The sequence below is a fragment of the Bactrocera dorsalis genome, chromosome 1 (assembly GCF_023373825.1).
Source record: "Bactrocera dorsalis isolate Fly_Bdor chromosome 1, ASM2337382v1, whole genome shotgun sequence".
Classification (NCBI taxonomy): domain Eukaryota; kingdom Metazoa; phylum Arthropoda; class Insecta; order Diptera; family Tephritidae; genus Bactrocera; species Bactrocera dorsalis.
In genome coordinates, this window is record NC_064303.1 from 93928830 (window position 1) to 93953476 (window position 24647).

At 37.4% G+C, this 24647-nt stretch overlaps 2 protein-coding genes and 1 non-coding gene across 3 annotated transcripts; all 3 read left to right on the plus strand.

The window, feature by feature from the left end:
• Window positions 1–13942: 13942 nt before the first annotated feature.
• LOC105223474 (uncharacterized) lies at window positions 13943–14708 on the plus strand. The gene is made up of 3 exons (XR_007423093.1): window positions 13943–14419; window positions 14499–14570; window positions 14628–14708. It is a non-coding gene; the product is annotated as an uncharacterized LOC105223474 (transcript).
• Window positions 14709–16846: 2138 nt separating this feature from the next.
• Window positions 16847–17679, plus strand: LOC105223475 (C-type lectin 37Db). The gene is made up of 3 exons (XM_049459425.1): window positions 16847–17013; window positions 17080–17147; window positions 17206–17679. Exons 1-3 carry the CDS (start codon window positions 16935–16937, stop codon window positions 17629–17631), a joined length of 573 nt encoding a protein of 190 aa, XP_049315382.1. The 5' UTR covers window positions 16847–16934; the 3' UTR covers window positions 17632–17679.
• A 2752-nt stretch (window positions 17680–20431) lies between these two features.
• On the plus strand, window positions 20432–22425 carry LOC125779030 (C-type lectin 37Db-like). The gene is made up of 4 exons (XM_049459421.1): window positions 20432–20646; window positions 21581–21785; window positions 21844–21911; window positions 21970–22425. The coding sequence occupies exons 2-4, from the start codon at window positions 21707–21709 to the stop codon at window positions 22396–22398; spliced, it is 576 nt and encodes a 191-aa protein (XP_049315378.1). The 5' UTR covers window positions 20432–20646; window positions 21581–21706; the 3' UTR covers window positions 22399–22425.
• Window positions 22426–24647: the final 2222 nt, after the last annotated feature.

Consider the following 24647-nt stretch of genomic DNA (forward strand, 5'->3'; position numbering starts at 1 on the left):
CGAAATTATCTTAGTTAAAAAAATCACCATTATCTGCATCTATATTGCACCAGACGAACAATTTACCAGTACAGACATCCTCCAATTAATCGACCAAGCTTCTACTCCTTTAATATTCTCGGGTGATTTTAATGCATGGAGTCCACTATGGGGCTCTCCAATAGCCAACAAGAGGGGCAAATGCATTGAAGATGCTTTACTTTGCTCTAACTTAATATGTTTGAATAACGGATCCGCGACGCACTTTTCCACTCACTCCACTTTTTCCCATGTAGATCTTACAATGTGCACCAACACACTTGTCACAGAGTGCGAATGGAGTATACTCTATCACCTGCATGGAAGCGATCACTTCCCCATTGTACTAAAATTGCACCTAGGTTCAACAACTAAAAACCACAAAATAAATAAGGTATTCAAAACTGATTACGCTGATTGGGACAAGTTCCAGACACATTGCGAGATAAATAGCAATAATACCCCAATATCTGACAACCCTAACCAAGAAAGTGCGAGTTTAACAAAAATTATTCGTTCAGCAGCGAATGTTAGCATTCCTCATACAAAGCCAACAGCAAGTTCAAGGAGTGTTCCTTGGTGGAATAAAGAAATCGCTGAATTGCGGGCAAAAAAACAGACAGCTTGGTATGAGTACAAACGGGCTCGAACACTAGTCAACTTAATATCTTTCAGGAAAGCCAATGCTCTTTTCCGTCGTTCCCCGAAACAGGCCAAGCGTAAATGTTTTCAGGATTTCACAAGCAAAATAAATACTTCGTCTAGTCCTAAGTTAATATGGAACGCTTTAAAAAAACTTTATTGAGTGCCTAGAAATCTAACCAATCAATGCGTAAAGGGGCCAACAGGTTTGGTAACCAATCCATTCGAAATTTCCGAGTTATTTGCAAACCACTATTCTGAAACAAGCTCAGATATTTCATTCAGCACACAGTTTCAAACCTCTAAAACCACCACACTGTCCGACACTTCCTACTCTGTCTCCCCTCTTTCTTTTTCTGCTAGACAAATAGAAACCAGCATTTCACTGTCTGAATTCGAGTTCGTTGCATCTACCGTTAAGGGTAAGTCGCCGGGGCAAGATAAAATTTCTTATCCAATTATCAGACATTGCCGAAAAGTGTCAAGCTCCGATTGGTAAAGCTTTATAACAAAATTTTCAATACTGGTGTCTACCCCCAATTTTGGAAAACGTCCTGTGTTATACCAATACTTAAACCACACAAATCCTCCGATGAACTTGCTAACTATAGGCCGATTTCCCTCCTTCCATGTATGGGCAAAATTTTGGAAAAGATCGTGGCAAACCGCTTGATGTGGTATGCTCAGCGAAACAAGTTCATATCACCGAATCAAGTCGCCTACAAAAAAGGTCAAGGCACGTTAGACGCTTTAATCCAACTTGACTACTTCATTACTAACGCTTTGTCCAGCAAAAACCACGTGTCCGTACTATCTCTGGACTTCCACAGAGCTTTCGACAAAATTGGAGCCCATATTATTATTCGACAACTTAGAAAATGGAAAATAGTCAGAATATGATACGTTTTATTACCAACTTTCTCACAAACAGAAAACTCAAAGTCAACGTAAATGGTTTTCTTTCTTCAACACTCCCGCTTTCTAATGGTACGCTGCAAGGCTCACCTCTTTCAGCCTTCCTTTTTATCATTGCTTTCGATGATATTAGTAGGATGATAAAAAATTACAAAGGAGTTGAGCACCAGATCTACATATGCTGACGATGTCCTAATCTACACAAAAGTCTCTGACGTTAATTTAGCTCAACCCTTATTTACTAATATACTCGCCAGAATTGAGACTTGGTCACTGGAGTCTGGTGCTTCACTTTCTTTAGACAAAACACATATCCTTCATGTATGTAGGAAGCAAAATTGCAACGGTATTTCACTTACCCACAACCAAACTAACATCGAATGTAAAACACAGCTGAAATTACTAGGATTAATTTTTGACTCTAAGTATAATTTTAATGCTCACTGTAAATATGTCAGAAACTCGTTAATGACACGATTAAATATTGTTAAACATCTCTCGTCTAAGCATTCATTTATTCATCCGAACACACTAGTCAATGTTGTCAGAGCTTTGCTAACTTCAAAAATAGATTATGGGCTCCCCATCTATGGCAATTGCTCCAAAAGCAGTATCAACCTTTTAAATGCACCATACCACTGCGCAATACGGCGAAGTCTCCGGGCGTTTCCAACCTCGCCAATAAAAACGATAATGGCTGAATCTGGTTTACCAACTATTCAAGATAGAATTATAGATTCTTCGCTCCAAATTCTTGCGAAAACGGCTGAGAACACCAACCCATTACTAAGTACAACTATCAACCATGCCACGAAAAAAAGAAAATTCCAAGAATACAATCGGCTATTTCGAGATGCTTAAGTTTCGCTGAAGAAAATAATATTTTACGTAACGCAAAATTCAAATCCACCACACGACATCCTCCCTGGCTGATCAATGACAAAATCCTACAGAATAAGCTTTTGTTTTTGTCCAAGCAAAACACACCAAACGTAGTCTTTCAACAAACCTTTGCTGAACTGGAATCTAATTATACAAATAATGGCTGGAAGCTATTGTTTACGGATGGCTCCAAGTCCATCGATTCCACTTCGTTAGCAGTTGTCACTGCCACAGGAGAAATTATTTGCAATTGGCTTCTCCCCTCAACGAGCTCTGTATTTACCGCTGAAGGATCTGCTATCCTTCACGCAGTTAATCACGCAAAAAAGACTAAAGGAAAGTTCCTCATCTGTACAGACAGCAAATCGTGTATGTCTGCGATAACGTCTCCTTCCAATCGCAATCCCATAATAGAAGTTATCAGGGACGAGGTCATTGGTGCCCCTCAGAAAATCCAAGTAATGTGGATCCCTGGCCATGCTGGTATTTCAGGCAACCACTTTGCGGACCTCGCTGCGAAAAATGTAGCCAGGACTCCTGCCTTAACATACTATGCCTCATACAAGCAAGACATTTTTAACCTTATTAAGCACAAAAGGCATCAAAAAAACGCAAGCGAATGGAAAACATTTAAACATCACTACGCGGGCATAAACCTAGTCAGAAATCGAATAATCTACTCGTCAACAGTTCCAACTAGCGCAATGAAGACATATACTCGATTAAGGATTAGACACACTATCATAACACACGCCCACTTACTATCGGGTAAAAGCCCATCCATTTTCCCTCTATCAAACACTTACTCACACTCTGTCCGATGCTTCACTCAACAACCCACAACTCTGGCAACATTGATCTCATAAAAATACTAAGTGAACCTTCAGAAAAAAATGTTATGATTGTTTATAGATTCTTAAAAACCAACGATTTGTCAAAACATATTTAAGCAACTTACACCTTTACTAACCCTTAGCAAATATAATTTTTTACCTAGTTATAATTACAAGGCGGCTGAAGGCCTCGTAGCCAGTGCTGCGTTTATGTATTTATATAATAAAACTCCTTTTGTTGTATGAATTATTATAAATAAATAAATAAATAATTTCTAAATCGAATTTTCTGCTATAAAACTTTAAATTTTCTGAAGCCTATTAAAGTAACATGCAAGAAAACTGAAAAACTTTGTACGATATGCATTTGAAGTGCAAAAATTAACATATCACTTTCACGAGAGCTAAGCAAAGTAACTTTCGACATTCGACAACATAATTTCCAAGTCAAACTCTAAGTTTATTAGATGCCACACAAGCTGTTTTTAGCAATTATGAAGCTCAATTACTTTTGCGCGACTGAGCAGCCAACCACACCGCTGCCACCTGTTCAAACACACACACGCATACACCCTCACATGTACTTATGGTATATAGTATATGTTTCGATCAAGGTGCAGTGCCTCAGCTATTTTGCCAACAACCTTCGAGCGAACGGAAGCAATGCAACCAAATCCAGCGCAAAGCTTGTCGTGCAAAGTTGACGTTCGAATATTAACAAACAGCGTTGTAAGCGCGCAGGAAATATGGAAGGGGTAGAGTAAGGTGCAAATGTACAAGCCGACAGTTAGTCAGTCAGTTACGAGTAGCAACTGTCAAAAGCTGACATGTGAATGAGTAAATCAGTGTTGCCACTTTAAAGCCAATAATTTGAGCGATGTGTTGCACTGAAGTTCGCAAACAGCGCATAACTGCATTTACCTGTTAGGCGGCGCAAGTGACGAGTCGGATACCCAACACAGACACATAATACACACATCAAATAAGTAGGGTGGGGGAAGAGGATTGCTTGGCAGTCAAAAACGCATGTGTAGGCAGACAGGGTAGCATATACTGCAACAATATGTGTGTGTGTTCCTCAATTCTGGGCATGCAATTGAAGTAGGTACTTATTTTAACTGCTATTTGCTGTGCTTTCGCGGCCAGAATTTTGAGCTGAGTTTAGCTTTTAACGGTTTCGTTGGCACCTCGCTGGCGGAATGCGAACGCAAGTGTGGGAATGTCTGTGCATCTTACGCATAACAGTATTTCTTGCTATAAAATCACCCCCAACCTCGATGAGGTGAGACAAGTGTGAAATTTTGAGGATACATAGTAATATTAAGGGATTTTGTTTTAAAAAAATATTTTTCTTCAGTGAGTCTTCAGTGAGTTGTTGAATATAACAAAGTTAACAAACAGAAGAGCCTAGCGTATCGAACGACCTATAACATCTGTGAGCTTTGTGAGCTTAAAGTGTGAAAAGTTACAAAGCTACGCAAAATATTTCCTCTAACCTCTTTCCTCTAAAACTAACAACAAATCCAATCAAGAACTGGTATTAAGAACAGGTGCTACTTCGGACTGAGTAGGCAATTGAGAAGTAAAGTGCCTCTAGACGAACAAATACCAAATCGGACGATGACAACATCTGATAAGTCGACGTTACGAATTTTCGAGAGAAAGGTTCTGCGGAAGATTGCGCATTGGCAACGGTGAATATTGCATTCGATGGAACGATGACCGAGATATGCGACCACAATGACATAGTTAAGCAAATTAAGAGACAGCGGCTACGCTAGTTAGACCATGATGTCCGAATGGATGAAAACACTTCAGTTCTAAGAGTATTCGACTCAGTACCCCTCGGGGCAAGCAGAGGAAGATCTCCACTTTGTTGGAAAGACTAAGTGGAGAAGGACCAGGCTTTGCTAGGAGTCTCCAATTGGCACCAAACAGCTATTTCATCAATCTCATCATTACAGGTGAGGAATTATGGTTTTATGAACATGATATCAAAACTTTCCACCAATGTAATGAATAGTCTCTATTTTACCACAACGATACCCACATAACAGTAACATACGAACGCCGTCCGATAAAAAGTTAACCCACGAAAAACAAAAATTTTGGAAAAATATTTCTCAACATTATTTCCTTTTGCTCGGTACACTTAACTCAACAATTCTTCAAAGTGCTGTGTCACTTTTTTGGTGGTCTGCAAAGTATTGCTTTATGGCTGGGATAACCGCCTCATTCGACTATAATTTCCCCTGTTAACACAGTCGTAACAGTCGGGTCTACGTAGCCGGAATGGATCTGGATTTTTATCCAACCAAAGACTGTCAACTCGACAGATTTCTAACGACTAAAACTTCCCGGAAAGAAAATTTTGAAGGACTGGAAACGAAAAGAAGTTACACGAGACCATATGATTACATAACCTCGCCTCGGTGGAGGAGCGTTTTTACTTTGCTAAATGGTGCTTACTGCCTCAACTATCTTGCGCATTTTCATAAGGCAGTCTGAGACAATACAAAAACAATTGTCGCGTAATTCTTCATGGCTTAGAGCAATCATTCATTTCAATGCGTGATTTATTATCCAAAGGCCAAAATCGAAACTGTAACCGATACTGCTTTTATGATTTTTCTAAAATTCCACACATGGTCAAACTAGGAGTCCGATTTAGCTGAACTTTTGATCGTAGCTGTCATTGAGAGTGTAACATACAATTTATTATGATAATGGCGCCACGGGAGGGTATACTTATCGGACAACACTTTCGATATAAGAGTCATACCGCTAAAAGTGGAAGTGAATCACACATAGGAGAGCAGCCCACACATAGACCGCTTTTCGTTAAGGATATTTCTGCCGAAATACATTTGGCGGCCAAATATTAGACAGAGGTATATTTCTATATATAGTACATAAGAGCGATGAATATATTTTCGTATTGATATTGTGCTTTTAGCTACTAAATATTTCCATCAATCGCGCACTCGAAATGCACGAAACGGCAAATTTCCGCCAATTCAAAGTTTATTATTGTGAAACGCTTACCATTGGCTCTAGCGTTGAACAATTATAGTAAATGAGTGCCTGAAAGGTATAGTCAATTGTAGTGCATCTAAACTGGATATCAAATTAGAAATAATTTATGGAAGAAGCGCACTGAGTTCATATAAATAGATTTGTGAAGAAAAACTTAAACAGTTTGATAAGAAAAGTAAAGGTTTTACATCGGCTATTATTTGATAATGACTCAGGTGATATCTCAGATATTTTTAAATGCTCGTAAGAACAGAAATAGTTTTGTTTACTCAAAGATTGTTTGTAATACCTGAAACTTAATTCAATCCATCCTTGAACGAGATACATAAATATTAAGTTATATATATCAAAGTGGTAATGATGACAAGACGAATACGAATTTCCCGATGTCTACGTAGCTCACCTTCTCTTGGTCCACATTTGTGGTTGATAACCAGAATAAAATTTGAGATATCTTCACAAAATAAAGATTGTTACATATTTCATGGCCTTTTGATCATACACGTACTGCAGATGGGCAAAATCGACTTGTTGCCTCGCCCACAATATGTCATTAAACAAATTATAATAACTATATCTAACAAAAATTCTAACTTAATACAAAGGATTATAGTAAAGAGATACGTCAGTGGCCATTTTTTTTTTTTTTTTGAAGTATTAAGTATTATATACAGATATAGATATTATAGATGTTGTGGAAACATTTTTTATATAGCGCAAATGACATCGGATGCCACATCTATATTAATTTCCGTTTAGTATATAAAAAATCCTAAAGAAAAAAGTCAGACTACGAGTTAAGTGGTTCCAAGCACTATACCCGTAGGATCAAATTGGAGAAAAAATGGCTGGAATTCCGAATGGTTATGATGAAATTCGTGATCAGTCGTGAAGAAAACGGTTTCTAGAATATTGATCTACAAATATCAAAACTAAGTTGAGCTTCAGCAGTAATAACCACAACAAGGCCGAGAACTATCTTTTCCAGATTATAACAAAGGGGTTTTGCGGTAATCTATGAAGTATTGGATTCTCTAGCTTTACAGAGTTGAGGTAAGTCTTTAAATACTCCTTACATTAGAGCATGAAAAGAGGCTCTTAGATACCTCTAAGCAAGTCTCTGCATGTATGAGCTCTTAATTGTAACGCAAAGGTTCTTCGTCTTACCGATTTCAATTGTTTTTCTTATCAAATAGAAAAATTAAAATCTCGTTTCTAACAACTTGAAAAAATCTCTCTCACTGTACAGATTTTAATTTAAAAGTGTTTTGCAGACGTGGCAGTGGTTCTGTTACACGAAATTGCAATACAAGACCTCTGGGGGGAATATATCAACAAGATATGTCAATTTTTACTCAAGTCCTCGCTCGGCCACACAGAAAAACAGACATAACTTCACTTCTATTTCGATTAGATTTTTGTGATGAAAATAGCCGTTAGTTGTACAAAACTATTATACTTTGGACAATATGTTGCGAGAGACCCACTCTACATGTCGTTCAATTAATCTCAGTGGCAAACGACTTACTTTTTCTCTACACTTTCTTCTACAGTTTTCCTCTACTAACAAATCTCCTTTACTCTCTTCGAGTATCGCTATTGTTACGTCACATAAATATCTCTTTCAAATTAATAAAGGCTTGACTACTAAATACAGATTCAATGGTAAGGCGAAGTTTTAATATATTTGTGTTAAAATAATCAATATTTTCAGCTATGCCACTGACTGTGGCTTAAAACCAAGATCCATCGTAGAGCGAGTTACCCAATTCCCGCACTTGACTACTAATTATGAAATAATCAAGTATACAATTAGCAAATTGCAGTGAGTGTTCAATGTTGTTGTACAACCGGAAGTATTTCACATTGTTGCCAGCGCGTTCACACGTACATATGTGTGTGGTCCAAGTTCACTTGGTCAGAACAAATGCGGCAAGTTTAGTCAGACGACCAACAAATTAAGCGATTTGCCCACATTACCGCAGCTTAAACACCAGCCGGTGGCTGTGCAGCGCTGTAAGCGATAATTATAGGGATGATGGCGCGACATTTGGCACCAACCCCACCACCAGCTGCTCACCACGTTCATTAGCTGGTCCGGTTTAACGGTGAAAACCATAAACCGTGTGCTAAACATTGGAAAGCTAATGGTCAGTGGGCAAGCGTTCAGCGGTGATCATTGACTTGTGAATAATACAATGTCCACGGGAATATAAGGCTGAAACAAACATACAAGCAAGCACGTGTGGAATCACTTTACAATATAGTCGCGTAAAGATTTGGGCGAATAAATATTAGTATAATTTTTATATAGACATAATAACCAATAGTATTCTGCTTAACATCTTTGTCACTTAGCAAAATATTAAAGTTCTGAAAAAAAATTGTATTTGTTGTTCGAAAAATATTTTCTAAAGTTAAGCAGACGCACCGGTGAAAATAATCATATTCGGTTTAAGAACCGATTTTTGCAAGTTTTAAATAAACAGCCTGAGGTACCATGGGTAAAATATATTGTTCCTGTATCAGTTATAATGCTCGAGTTGTCGAATACGAAGCCATCTGTTAGGCAATCAGTGTGGGAACCACAACTCACAGAGCTGAGTTTCGGAGACTTTGAATCTTCTTATATTACTCCCTCCGTTTTTAGTTCTAGCAAAGATATTCGGCTTGGTGTCGAAGAGTTCTCTCACACTACTCTCTTCGATTTGAGCTTTGCCGATTAGGTAATTGGTTATAGAACAATAACTCTCAAAATGTCTTACACAATTCCCGACAGTTTGAGCTATTCCACGCACATTAATAGTTAAGCAGGTATAACCTTCTAAGAAAAGTTCGTCTTTTAGCTATTTGCCAGCTATATTTCCACTATAAAATTTACAAAGCTGGAAAATGAAGTCATGTGTAGAAGTTCACTTAAGTGAGGAAAGTTCTCTAAGCTCCATAAACTTGGTCAGAAATGATTTATTTCATATGGCTAAAACAGCTCACGACTTCCGGTCTTAGACCAAGTATCCTTTGGGAAGCCAAGGAACATCAATTTGAAGGCGAGCTAAAGAGTGAAGGCGAAACATCCCTTCTCAGGATTCTGCGCTTGCTACGTAAAAAGAGCCCCAATGAAAATGAAACAACAGCCTCGGAAGAGAAACCTCCATTTTGATGACGATCACAGCAAACATAATAAGGACTATGATTTAAGGGCAAGAACTTGGAATGTCCGGGCCCTTAAATGGGAAGGTGCTTCTGCCCAGCTGGTTGATGTCCTCGTTAAAATAAATGCTGACATCACCGTCGACCAAGAAGTGGAATGGACAGGACACGAACTGAGACGAGTACGTTCTTGTGGCATTCACTACAGTGGCCATATAAAGGAGCGCAAATTCGGTGTAGGATTCGTGGTGGGAGAGAAACTCCGTCGCCAAGTCCTGGTATTCAACTCGGTGGATGAATGTCTAGCCACAATCCGCATGAAAGTGAAGTTTTTCAACATATCGCTGATTTATGACCACGCCCCGATGGAAGGACGATATAATGCCGGGAGAAAGCGAATCCGATTCCTCAATCGATGACGATAGAGCAGACGTACCATTGCCCGACCATAAAGAAGTTCGAATAGCAATTATCCGTCTGAAGAATAACGGCGGGGCTGATGAATTGCCGGTCGAGCAATTCAAATGCGGCGCCGAAGAAGTGATAAGGAGCATGCATTAGCATCTTTATAGAACATGGTCAGACAAATGCAAGACCGACGATTGAAATTTAATTCACAAAAAGGGAGACCCCAAAATCTACGACCTTGGCTACGCTGGTTAGGCCATGTCGTCCGAATAGACGAAAATACTCCAAATCAGAAAGTATTCGACGTAGTACCCGCCGGGGAAAGCAGAGGAAGCGAAAGACCTCCACTCCGTTGGAAAAAACAGGTGGAGAAGGACCTGATCTCGTTTGGTTCCTCCAATTGGCGCAAATTGGTGCGATGTTGTTAACTCGGCTATTACCGCGTAAGCGGCGTCTCCTCCAGTAAAGAAGAAGAAGAAGCTGGAGAGAGTACATTGAGTGCAGGGCTTCCAAAGTCCTTCGAAACTGGAACTCCTGCAAAAGAGCCATTGCTCCAAAATATGGTTTCCAACTCCACATGATACTATATATTGGCTCTACACAAGTGTTGTCCATCCCATAATAACATATGGTGCAATGGCATTATGGAACAAAGTGGCCCTGGCACAGGTGAACAGGCCTGCTTGCTGGGGATAAAGGATGTATTGAAAACTATGTCAACAAAGGCTCTGTAGGTTACCCTCGACATTAAGCCAATACACGTACATACAAGTGAATTATGAGGCATGCAATGAGTTAGACTGGATGAAACTGATGAATTCAATAATTCGCTGGTCAATAGCGGACCAGATGCCAGATGATACATTTCACATACTCGTCGTGCTCTATAATGCTTGCTAACTAAGACAACCGCCGAAACATTCGCTTTAAGCACTCTTTCAGTGATCCATTGCAAACTAAAGTGAACAGTTGAGAGCGCATTAGTGTCTGCTTTTAATAGCATTTATTGATACCAAAAATCTGTGCGAAAATATGTACTTATGTATGTATATACAGACACCAAGACACGGCAGAGATGGGAGCACACATTTTCCTTTCGATTTTGATTGAAAAAGTTTACATGTAAATAATAGCACTTAAAATGTTCGGCTTTTAATTAAAAATCACGTTCAACCCCAAGTCAATGTTGTGCGCGCCGTTAGCAGATTGCAAGCAATTTGGGCAAATGTAAATTCTTTCCACTACTTTTTTCCTCTTTAAAATGGTGCACTCAAACCAGATAAGTGAAACTTAAAATTGATTGTCTGCGAGATTCTACGTATTTTTATGGCAAAACAAATAGTCCTTTCTCCAACGCACTGCCCACCAACGTTGCAGCAAATAAATATGCCTTTGCAGGGATGTTTTTTAATTAAAATTCTATTTCGAGTAAAATGGCGTCTGGGAATGATCGAACGCTTGAGCCAAACGGCGGAGCTGAGACAAAGTAAAGAAAATCGCGTTGTGTTTAGTTTTGTTTTGGTGATTTTTGTTTTTGTTTTTTTACACTTCGGCATATAAAATAATGAAAAACTTGAAAATACCAGAGAAAGAGAACCGAGAAAGCGGCTTTGAACAACAAATAATGACCCAACAGGATGCGAGACAGACAAGAAAACGGACCCGGCGTTTGGACAACTGTTATAAAGGCTTTGTGCAACAAAAGGGTGACAAATCTGTTGTGAAATTTCGTTTCTTTAGAAGCTTGTGTGTACAGAGATGTATGTGCGGGTGTTGACAAATGAAGCAACTGTCAGCGTGGCATTAAAGCAAATGTCCGTAGCCACAGGCATAATCAATGTCACACCAACCGACCAGCGTCACATTAAATGAGCATGAGGCAAGTTGCCACAAATGGCGACAAAGCGACTACGGAAATTCATTAATGTGCTCAAATTGAAGACATGTATGTATGTAAATATGTGGTATGTACTGGTGATCGGCAGTGAACTACTTGACTTATGATTATACTCTCAAGTTCACGAATCACCACCATTGTCAACTCAAACTTGTTCTCACATTTGTATTTCGGGAATTGTTTATGCCGTTTTGGTTAGGCACGTTTCTCAGTAAAATTAAAATTTTTGAGCGCTTTATATTCGAGCAGGCATTGACAGTGGAAAAATATTAACACGTTACACCTATGGAGCCTGAGTTTGACCTCACATTTGATCAACATAAAAAGCTTCTTTCTAATGGCGGCCACCGTAGAAAAGGAATATCAAGCTTTTGATGGCACCAATAAGCGTTTTTTTTTCACAAAACTTTTAGCACCATCTGAGGCGTTATTAAGGCAGAGATAGAAGGTAAGTCCTAGAGTTCCTAACTGTTCTATTTTACTCAAATATCCATAAAAAATATAAAAAGATATAAACCCACCAAGCAATATACCGCAATTATCATAACAAGTAAAGGAAGTATAGTATAAGGTTATCCGTTTCTTATATAAAGTAGTTTATGTTAAAATGATCAGTAGGATGCTAAACCGCACCTAGTATGTAGGTAGTTTCATTTGCGTATCTTATAAACTGACGAAGAAATTTATATAATCCCGAAAATTAAACGAGATTGTTCTGTTTTTTTAGCTCTCTGAAAATCGATTTCTAATAATATACAATATATGTACTCGTATTTATTTCATTTCAGAAAAGTACCCAATTGCTCAAAATCAAGCTGGTACAATTTTACTTAGACGTGCAGTTCAACTGTCAGTTTGATAAGCTGTGAAACTGATAACCTTCAAACGCAGCCGCGATAATTCGACTTATTTTAAAGGGTGACCCACTTCGAGATTCCTTCTTTCAAATGGTAGCATCCGTTGAGTGCAAGATGACTCGTTCGAGCATTTACCAGTCGAAATGGCGCATGACACGCTTGATGTTTTGCTTCAAAATCTGAATCGAAGTGGGATTGTCCGCATAGACTTTAAACTTTACATATCGCCACAGCAAAAACTTCAACTGTGTGATATCACACGATCTTGATGGCCAGTCGACCAGCCCAAACCTCCTACTATCTGCTAACCGAAGTTTTATCACAATAAATCCATTGATTGATGCGATGAATCGCAAGTGGCGCCATCTGGTTGAAACCGAGCTGCAATTTTAGGCATCAAATAGTCGGTTATCATGGTGCCATAACGGTCAATGGCGATTGACCGATATGTTTTCCCCGGCTTTATTCATGGAAGAAATATAGACTGATGATTCCACCGTTGCACAAGCCTCATCAAACCGTTGTTTTTTTCTGGACGAAATGCCAGCTCTTGAATCTCTTCAGGTTGCTCTTCATCTCAAATGCGGCAGTTTCGCTTGTTTACAAGGCCATTGTAGCCATTGCGCCAAGTCGTTCCATACGTCGGTACGAGTTACTGCAAACGGCCCCGAATCGACTCTGCACGGTTTTCGTGTATACTCTCAGCTACGGCTGCTATATTTTTTTCACTGCGTGCTGGACGTGACCTATTCGGTCAGCTATTATCCAATAATAAATGCTGGCTCTCAACATGGGTAATGGTGTTGGGAATAGTACGTTCAGTAGGCCGATTGTACTGACCATACTTTGAGCGACGCGCGCGAAACACATTCTTTACAGAACGTGAATTTTCTTAATAAAGTTGAACGATTTGTAAACATTGTTCAGGCGTGAGATTTTCCTTGATGAATTGCCAAACAATACTAAACAAAAATAACCTGACAGTTTTGCGCGACTCATGCGTGATCTGTCAAATAAAGGCTATTGAAAAAAGTATCTCCTCTTGGATCACCCGTTACATTCTTGACCATTACGGTATTTTATTGCTACTCACTGGGCATCGGGCAGAACCAGACAAAATTGATAAACAACCGAACAAATTAAAATGCTTACTTCACCGAAGTACATACATATAATATTTTGATATAATTGGAATCGTTTAATAGGACCACTTTTGATGTAGACTCTCCCTATGATAAGTGTATGATTGACTAGATCCACTAAAAATATATATTGCTTGAAATATACAAAAGAAGAGTAGCGTTTTCTGGGGATTATACGAAGACTGCAATGTAATTACACAATTGTACAAGAACAAAGTTATAATATACAATGCTACAAATTATGCGCGTGTACAAAAATATGAAAATATATACTGTGTATCAGCCAGATGCGGATCCCTAAAGTTAAAAATTATACATTATTTGCATCATATGTGACACTCCGCCCAAAAAAAAGGACTTTGAGTTCTAAGTACAAAATTATATAGTTCTCCCCTCGACCGTTCCCCCCAAAATTATATTCTGGATCCGCCCCTGGTATCAGCAAAAATTGGAACAAATATATGTATGTAAACATACACATATACATATATTAATTGGGCATTCCACTCTATAATCACATTTTTTCGCGCCACATTCTTCAGTGTCGGTTGCGATTGCCACCAAATACGATGTTATTGAAATATTGTATTGTAATTTTGTGCGTTACGCGGGTATTACCATTTAAACTTACTGATAACGGTGAGTCATTTTATTATAATTATATACAAATATAGTATTTTATTTTTCTAGTTCCAATTTTATTTTTGCTAAATTGCAGATGAGAATGAGACAAAACCTTTCACAAAGATCGACCGCAAATATCTATTATCTAATAAACACTACTGTGGCGGTGAATTAGCTTCAATAATTACGTTACAGTTTAATAATTCAAGCTTCTCAATAACAGATGAACTGGTTCGATGCTGCGTTTTATTGTCACTTCCTTGATAGTGATTTGGCCGTAATCGAGTCGGAAGCCGAGATGAATGCGCTGAATTTCTATTTAACCACGAACGAAGGTCATGTTGGAAAAAAGTTTTGGCTTGGCATCACCGATTTGGCGAAGGAGGGAGAATTTGTGTCATTCACAGATGATCGCCCAATGCCTTATGCGAAATGGCCAGGCGGTGAGCCAAATGATTACGGCAAAAGTGATGATTGTGTACTTCTTTGGGCCATTAATAACACTTTCCTTATGAATGATCATGAGTGCACGAAGAAGGCTTATGCCATCTGTGAGCTGCGGTAACTCGCACACAACTCACTTCATTTGAAAAGTTTAATTAAAAGATTTATGCAACCTACAAATGTTCCTAATTACAAATATTACTTTTATAGAAGAAGCGAATTTTTTATTTACTAACGATTCTTTATATTACTACTGGGATCAAATTGAAAGGTCAGTTTTGTACATTTCTTCCCCTTCAAAGTAAACGCTTCCCGCTTCAATACTCCTATGCCAACGGATTTTCCTGTTATCATAGCACTTGGAAAAATCCTCCGTCGTGATGGCCATCAGAGCTTTCTTCGATTCAGCTTTCATATCCTCAATTGAGTCAAAACGGTGTCCTCGGAGTGGTCATGTGAATTTGCTGAATAGCCGGAAGTAACACGAAGGTAAATCAGGCGAATGCGGTGGTTGCGGCACGATATTAGTTGAGAATGTGGCGAAATGATCACGAAAAACCAAAAATAGTGAGCTATCGCAGTTCTTTGTTCAATAAACTCAGACATAGTAATAATCGAAGAATTCTTTCTTTTAAAGCCTGACAAAACGACGCGTATCTCAAACACTAATGAATATTTTGGCGTTATATTTAACTTAGATGCCACTAACAATACTACCAACTCACAGAAAAAAAAATTATCTATTCGAAAAACACGCAAACTATAAATTAAAAATTCACCTTTCAATTTGATCAGTAGTATATAAGCCAAGATTTGAGTTGTCTCAATGAAATTTACAGAACATATTTTACTCATGACAGTATATTTTTTGTGTCTAAAATAGATAAAATTGGGCGAAATCATGACCGAGCCCAAATAAAATTAATATCTGGATTTTCGAACATACAGTCAACTTTACTCCATATGACTGGTTTTTTAGTATGTGGCTTGTCAATAGTGTGTGGTATTGGGAAAAATGGTAAAATTGAGTCGATATTACCCCAACTCCCATATATGTACTACACTTTCTGATTTTCCTTTTTTAACAAAACTTATGTGTCTGCAGTTTTAATCCTTATTTCCCTGGTTTTGATTCCCACAAGTTAATAGCAAAAGTTCCCCACTCAAAACATTTATTTTTGTTAACTATCATACATATGTATATATTGCATACATTATTAGAGATATGCGTGCATAAATCCATCCAAGTATATGCGTTTTCAAGTAGCGTTTAAAAGACTGAGGTGATAATGAAATATATTTCCTTTCTCGAGCTTAAAACATTTATCAGAGAATGACTAAGGAGGGACTGAACTCGGACAGAACGAAACTGGATAATAATGCGAGTTGCGAAAGCTATTAAACAACTTAAATAGAGTTTCCAAACAAATTTGTTGAATATTACCGAACTAACAATCCTCTGTCGGCAAAAAACCCGGCACCAATTAGGTTACATACACTTGGCCATTGAGGAAACGGCTTTCAATTTGGGTAACAGGCTGAATTAAAGCTCAAATGTTTATTTCATTATTTATTTCATGCTGATAATACTCGAAGCTAAGACAATTTTTGACAGCGATTCTTCTTGTCACAAGCGTTGTTTTCACTAGTTTTATTAGAAGAGAAAACTGTGACATTTTCTGTGGACTATTGTTTAAATAAACCATTGCAAAAAGATTTCGTTTCTATTTCTGAGACTTTTACGAATATAACCAAATAATGAAATATACTACACTTTCGTTAGACGAACAACGCTATAATATCACGCTTTAAATTGTGCGCGCGTAAGAAATATAAAAATACAAATTTCATATCAACTAAAGTACGAAAGACGTTTCTATATCTATATATATATATAAATGAATATATGAATTATAATTTGTATATAAATATATATATCCATATTCATACATATGTATATCCACTTTAATATATTTATATAAATTGGATATTCCATTTTATAATCACATTGTTCGATGAACATTCTTCAGTGACGGTTGCACTTGCTTCTAAATACGGGTTAATAAAGTAAATAATAAACGCCAAAATGGGTTTGACAATATATTGTATTTTAATGTTGTGCTTTGCGAGCGTCTTACCGAAGTCTATTAATATTTCCAATAGTGGTGAGTCAATCTGCAAGAAGAATATGAACTTTTTCTTCAGTAACTATTATTATTTCTAAATTGCAGGCGCGAATGAGACACAACCCTTCATAGAGATCGGTAGTAAAAATTATCTAATAAATACTGCTACTACGGTAATTTACTTTAAAGTTTCACAATTAAAATTATGTAAATCAAGTCTCTTAATTACAGATGAATTGGTTCGATGCGGTGCTTTATTGTCGCAACTATGATAGTGATTTAACCGTAATCGAGTCGGAAGCCGAGACGTATGCATTGAGTTTCTATTTAACCACGAATGGTCACAGTGGAAAACATTTTTGGCTTGGTGCCACCGATTTAGCCAAGGAGGGTAAATTTATGTCACTCAAAGACGGACGTCCAATGCTCTATGCTAAATGGTCAGGCGGTCAACCAGACAATGCTGGTCAAAATGAGAATTGTGTACATCTTTGGCCAGTGCATGATATATTCTACATGAATGATAACAATTGCATGGCTAAGCTTTATGCCATCTGTGAGTTGCGACAACCGAAGAAGACTTGTGACGTGTGTGATTTAAAAAATTTAATGGAAAGATTCATGCAACATACAAGTGTTCAAAGTTGTCGAAGCTAGTCAGGAAGAAGTACCAGTTTTATTAATAAAATCGTTGTTTCATAATGATACCCTGTTTTAAATATTTTATAACGTTATAGGTGATCTTGTCAGTGTCGCGGAATGTGTCAAGAGCGTAAATATCAATGAGCAAGATTCGATGCAAAATTGACGATTGGCTATGGCCACCTCCAATTGTCGCATCAACACAATCATTAGTGTTTAGTATACGTCTGCCCTTCTGAAGTACATAAAGTGCATTCGGCGACTTTTACGATGAGCGTAATTGTTCAACAAATAAGTTCCATTAAGTTTTGAGTGCGGAGTCAAATTTCTGGTGCCGAAACGTTCAGTATGTTAGAAAAGGCCTTCGGTGATAATTGTTTCTCGCAAGCAAGTGTGTTTGCTTGATACAAATTATTCAAGGAGAGTAAAGAATGACGATTTACATCAATAAAGTAAAGGAATTGTTGCTTGAGAATCGACGATTAATAGTCAGAAATCTTTCTGGCATCTGTGGAATATCGGAAGGATCAGTGAAAACTATTTTAAAAGATCATTTGGGCCTAAGGAAAGCATGATTGGTTCCAAATCACTCAATTTTTTCGGAAAATAGATGTTTAACATCAGCGAAAAAATGATTCCGACTACCAGGACACCGTGAAAGGTATTAATATTGGCGATGAATCTTAGGTATTTGAGAGCTAAAGAAAGTACTGACCTCTGATTCAACCCACTTTTGACATACAGACATACAATTTTTAGGAAAAGATTATCCTTAAATTTCAAATATATATCTCTCACATTGACTGATATTGTTGGTAAAAAGTTAGCCATGGGACTTGAACAGTTTTTTGTTAGATTTGGATAAGTTTTCTTCCGATTTCGTTCATTTTTAGGGGTGCTTAAGCTACTTGCCCTGAGCGAATTTGGTTTTTAGCTTAACTGTTTTTGGAGATATTATATTTACAATAAAGCAGTAAGAGAATGGCGCTAAACTAAACAATTTTTGGCCTACATGTACGCCTTGTTACTGCTAGCACCTGTGCCAAGTTACAGTGTTTTATCATAATTTGGAGCTTAGTTGTGGCAATTCATACGTTTTTGCTTAATGTCATTTTGTGAGCGTGGCAATGATCCGCTTACGCCCAACTGCAATATAAACCGTCTTACGATGTATACCAAGTTTCACTAAGAACTCTTCACTTTTTCATACTTAAGTAATAGCTTGCACAGGCAGACGGACGGTTAGACAGTCACCCGGATTTGAACTCGTCTCTTCATGCTGATCATTTATAGTACAGAGTGCGTTCCAAAGTTAATCTAGCGCCCCCTGGTGGTGCCATCTGTATGTCGACTGGTGCGTTAGAATCTCTTATCTTTATCGATTATCCAGTGAGATTTCATCACATTTCATTTATTGGAAGTGAAGATATTGCGTTTTAAGTGTCAGTATGTTTGTGTTATCGGTGCCAAAATGAGCTTCAAACAAAGAGCCAACATTAAATTTTGCTTTAAAATTGGTAAAACTTTTGCCGAAACGTGTCAATTGATGAAACAGGTTTATGGCGATGATTGCCTATTCCGTAGCAGAGTGCACCAGTGGTGACGATCAACATGTGGGCCAATCAAAATCCGTGATCACCGGAAATTCCATCGAAACTGTGCGTGAATTCATCAAAAATCAGCCGAAACCATCATTGAAATTCATGAAAATGGAATTGAACATCTCCAAAACATCGATTTATTCTATTTTCACCTAACATTTGGGCTTAAGAAAGGTGTGTGCATTGACTGACGACCAATAATTGCTCAGAATTCAAGATTCGAATGAAATCTTGTGACGTATTATTTGACTAAATATCACATTTTACCCTTCAACCACTCCCCGTATTCATCAGATATGCCACCGCGCGACTTCTTCCTTTTCGGAAAAATCCATGAAAGGAAAGCGTTATGCAAAAGGCTTGCACCGGCATATTGGCGGCCATACCGGACAACGAGCTAAAACACTCGTTCGACATGCTTTTGGACCGTGCAAAAAGTTGTTTTGAAGCAGAAGGAGATTATTTTGAATAAAATAAAATGAATTTGTCGAAAAAACCATTTGTTCTGTTTTTTTCTTAAAGCCTTGTTTACTTTGGAATGCTTCTTGTATATATATAACCCTATATCTAACTAGATTAGTTTTAGGTGATACAAACAAACGTTAGGTGAACAAAACTCCCTAGCAACATGTTGCAGGACTAGAAAAAATTATCGAACATTTTTCAAATAATTCCTGAGTTATATTAATGTATTAATGCATAAACTCAGTGACATATGGATATCTACATACAAGTATTTATCTATACATGCCCAGTTAGAGGTGCTTCACAGGTCAATGGCGAGACAAAATTTCGCCTAACCATATCAATTTCCTTATTCTTTTTTTATTATTCACCAATTTTATTTCATTTCAGGAAAGTACCGAATTTGCTTAAAATCGAGCTGGTACAATTTTACTTAGAGATGTATTTGTAGTTCAATTGTCAATCTAATAAGACATGGAACTGATAACCCCCAAACACAGAAGCGATAATTCTACTCATTGTACATTCTTGACCAATACGGCATAAAACTTGTTGCGTATTTTATTGCTACTCACGGGACAACGGGCAGAACCAACAACAGGATCAGCCCGCGATTCAAAGAGGTTGTTCTCTTGCAACTAATTTACAAAAACAAGTTGTCTATTTGGATATTAAGTAGACGAACAAACATATAATATTTTTATAAAGTACGGAGTTTTTATTTGTACTACTTTCTATACCGACTCTCCTTATGATAAGTATACGATTCACTAGTTCTATTAAAAATATGTCTTGCTTGGAATATACAAAGGAAGAGTAGCGCTTTCTGGGGATTATACGAGTATCCATATGCAATGTAATTACACAATTGTAGACGAAAAAAGTTATAATATCCAACGCAACAAATTTTGCGTGTGTATATCAGCAAAAGTTGGAACAAAAATATATATACTATATATAACGGGTGATTTTTTTGAGGTTAGGATTTTCATGCATTAGTATTTGACAGATCACGTGGGATTTCAGACATGGTGTCAAAGAGAAAGATGCTCACTATGCTTTGACATTTCATCATGAATAGACTTACTAACGAGCAACGCTTGCAAATCATTGAATTTTATTACCAAAATCAGTGTTCGGTTCGAAATGTGTTTATCGACAAATTTTGTTCAGCGATGAGGCTCATTTCTGGTTGAATGGCTACGTAAATAAGCAAAATTGCCGCATTTGGGGTGAAGAGCAACCAGAAGCCGTTCAAGAACTGCCCATGCATCCCGAAAAATGCACTGTTTGGTGTGGTTTGTACGCTGGTGGAATCATTGGACCGTATTTTTTCAAAGATGCTGTTGGACGCAACGTTACGGTGAATGGCGATCGCTATCGTTCGATGCTAACAAACTTTTTGTTGCCAAAAATGGAAGAACTGAACTTGGTTGACATGTGGTTTCAACAAGATGGCGCTACATGCCAACAGCTCGCGATTCTATGGCCATTTTGAGGGAAAACTTCGGACAACAATTCATCTCAAGAAATGGACCCGTAAGTTGGCCACCAAGATCATGCGATTTAACGCCTTTAGACTATTTTTTGTGGGGCTACGTCAAGTCTAAAGTCTACAGAAATAAGCCAGCAACTATTCCAGCTTTGGAAGACAACATTTCCGAAGAAATTCGGGCTATTCCGGCCGAAATGCTCGAAAAAGTTGCCCAAAAATGGACTTTCCGAATGGACCACCTAAGACGCAGCCGCGGTCAACATTTAAATGAAATTATCTTCAAAAAGTAAATGTCATGAACCAATCTAACGTTTCAAATAAAGAACCGATGAGATTTTGCAAATTTTATGCGTTTTTTTTTTTAAAAAAGTTATCAAGCTCTTAAAAAATCACCCTTTACTAGTAAACATACACACGTATATGAATTGGGCATTTTACTGTATCATCACACTTTTCGCGACACGTTCTTCAGTGTCGATTGAGATTGCCTGCAAGTACGGTGTTAATAAAGCAATTAATCAACGCCAAAATGCGTTTGACAATATATTGTATTTTAATTTTGTGCTTTGCGGAGGTCTTACCCCAGTCTATTAATATTTCCAATCGTGGTGAGTCATTTTGCAGGAAGAATATGAACTTTCTATTGTAACTCTTTCTAAATTGTAGGTGAGAATGAGACACAGACCTTCATAGATATCGGTAGTAAATTATATCTAATAAATACTGCTACTACGGTAATTTTCTTTAAAGTTTCACAATGAAAATCATATAATTTAAGTCTCATAATTACAGATGAATTGGTTCAATGCGCTGCTTTATTGTCGCAGCTATGATAGTGATTTAGCCGTAATTGAATCGGCAGCTGAGATGAATGCACTGAATTTCTATTTAACTACGAATGAAGGTCACATTGGCAAAAATTTTTGGCTGGGGCTGACCGATTTGGCCGAAGAAGGTAAATTTATGTCACTCAAAGACGGACGTCCAATGCGCTATGCTAAATGGTCAACCGATCAACCAGACAATGCTTCTCAAAATGAGGGTTGCGTGCATCTTTGGGCTTATAAAAATATATTCCATATGAATGATATCAACTGCATGACTAAGTTTTATGCCATTTGTGAGTTGCGGCAGCCGAAGAAGACTTGTGACGTGTCTGATTTGAAAAATTTTATGGAAAGATTCGTGCAACATACAAATGTTCCAAACTGTCAAAACTAGTCTGGTGGAAGTACCAGTTTTATTAATGTTGTGTCATAACAATGCCTTCTTTTTGAATGCCCAAAATCCATGGATGTTTTGGTGGTATTAGTAATACTATTTTTTATTACATACCATCTATTCAAATTCCATAAAGCCTTACTTAAAAAGCCGAATATCTCGAGAAGTATTAATGATAACGATTTGTCCTTTCGACCTTTTTGTAGCAAATAAAGTTTCCTACATGTTTGTTATGAACATTTTTTCTATAGCTCTTGTCGTATACGAGATAAATACAAAACAATGCGGATGTCGTGGAAAAATCAGGTAGAGAGCCCCACTACCTCGCCGGTGTGAGTTTCGACTTTGTCGCACTGGGCACTTTTATAGAGTGTTCAATTCTGAGGAATATGTGTCTAAAGTCAAAACGATGCCGTAAAATGCCTCTGAGCTAATTTAAATTTTTCCATACAAGAACCTGATTCTAATCGTTCAGTTTGTATGGCAGCTATATGTTACAGTAGTCCGATATCGGTAGTCCCGACAAATGAGCAGCTTCTTGAAGGGAAAATGACGTTTGCAAAATTTCAAAATGATATCTTAAAAACTGAGAGACTAGTTTGTATATATACAGACAGACGGACGGACATGATGGCTAAATCGGCTCAGCTCAACATACTGATCATTTATACTATATATACATTTTATACGGTGTCCGACGCTTCCTTCTGGGTGTTGCAAACTTATTATACCCTGTTCAGGGTATACAAATGAATAGTTAAAAAAAACACCCTAATATATATATATATGTATATGTATATATGACGAGACGATTTGAAATCCGGGACAAATAGTCTGTCCGTACGTCTGCTCGTCATGCAAACTGTAACTTTAGTAAAATTTAAGATATCTTCATTAAACTTGGTACACATTTTGTTCCTTGGCGAAAAAATCTTTTTCTTTTTCTATAAATAATATGATATGAATTGATTCACGTCAAAAATTCCCTTAATCCCCACATATTTAATTGAAAAATTTTCGAGTTTACGGTTGACTTTACTGCCTAATTTTGGTGATAATATGTGAAGTACCTTAATGAAACTCAGAGCATTGTTTCTGTTAGTAATATGAGGTGATGCCAAAAATACCCCTACCCCTGCCTACTATATACCTAATACAAGATTTTCAAACTTCTGGTTGGCTTTGGACCGTATATATCGGTCAATATCTAAGTGATCTTAGCAAAATTAACTAAACGTATGCTACTGGATATACTTCAGTTTAATGATGAGAATATCTGAAATGATTTATACTAATGATTTTCATCATATGCCGATATGTGAATCAATATATCAGTTTATATGTTCGTGAAATTGCTTGAATATATCTGAGCAATCTTAAAGGTTAATGCAGCAAGCCCATACCTAATTTACCCCCTATAGTGATTTTAGACTGTCTAGCTGATTTTCATGTTTTGTTAAAATAAAATGTGAGATACGTCGAAGATCCAATAAAACATATGTACATATATCATTTTTAATCAGCGTGTTGAGTAGAGTCGATTTGGCCATGTTCGTCTGTCTGTCTCTAAATGAACGGAGGGACTAAGTTTTTGAGATATCGTTTGGAAATTTTGCACTCGTCCTTTTTTCGCCAAGAATATCTTTATTTGTGTAAAGGATCGATATCACGCTAATATAGTAAATAGCTGTAGGACAGTATGGACTGAACAATCGGAAACGAGACATCTTCTCGAAATTTGTCTTGGATCATTATCGAAGGCAATAATGCAATCTCGAAAATAAATAAATTTAATTTTGTTTTCTAATTATCAATCACATAGTATATTGCATTTATTATAAGAGAAATGCAAGCATGAATCCATCCAAGTATATGCGTGTGCAAGTAGTGGTTAAAAGACTGAGGTGATAATGAAATATATTTCCTTTCTCGAGCTTAAAATATTTATGATGTATGACTAAGGAGGGACTGAGCTTGGGCAGAATGAAACTGGATAATCTTGCGAGTTGCGAAAGCTTATAAACAACTTAAATAGAGTTTTCAAATAAATTTGTTGAATGTTACCGAACTAACAATCCTCTGCCGGCTAAAAATCTGGATGGTACAAAAAAAGGGTGTTTATTTTTGGGTAATAGGCCAAATTTCATATACGAGGTTTGACAATTAAGTAATGAGACTGATTTTATTGCCGCGCTTGTGGTAAACCTTTTTCCGGCATCCATCCCCTCTCCATTGATATATGTACCATT

What these genes read in the sequence shown, in the direction of transcription:
- LOC105223475 (XM_049459425.1), top strand. Translation starts at nt 16,935, where the DNA reads ATGGGTTTGACAATATATTGTATTTTAATGTTGTGCTTTGCGAGCGTC. An exon ending in TATTAATATTTCCAATAGTG is followed by an intron (nt 17,014 to 17,079) that starts GTGAGTCAATCT and finishes TCTAAATTGCAG; the next exon opens with GCGCGAATGAGACACAACCC. An exon ending in TAATAAATACTGCTACTACG is followed by an intron (nt 17,148 to 17,205) that starts GTAATTTACTTT and finishes TCTTAATTACAG; the next exon opens with ATGAATTGGTTCGATGCGGT.
- LOC125779030 (XM_049459421.1), top strand. Translation starts at nt 21,707, where the DNA reads ATGCGTTTGACAATATATTGTATTTTAATTTTGTGCTTTGCGGAGGTC. An exon ending in TATTAATATTTCCAATCGTG is followed by an intron (nt 21,786 to 21,843) that starts GTGAGTCATTTT and finishes TCTAAATTGTAG; the next exon opens with GTGAGAATGAGACACAGACC. An exon ending in TAATAAATACTGCTACTACG is followed by an intron (nt 21,912 to 21,969) that starts GTAATTTTCTTT and finishes TCATAATTACAG; the next exon opens with ATGAATTGGTTCAATGCGCT.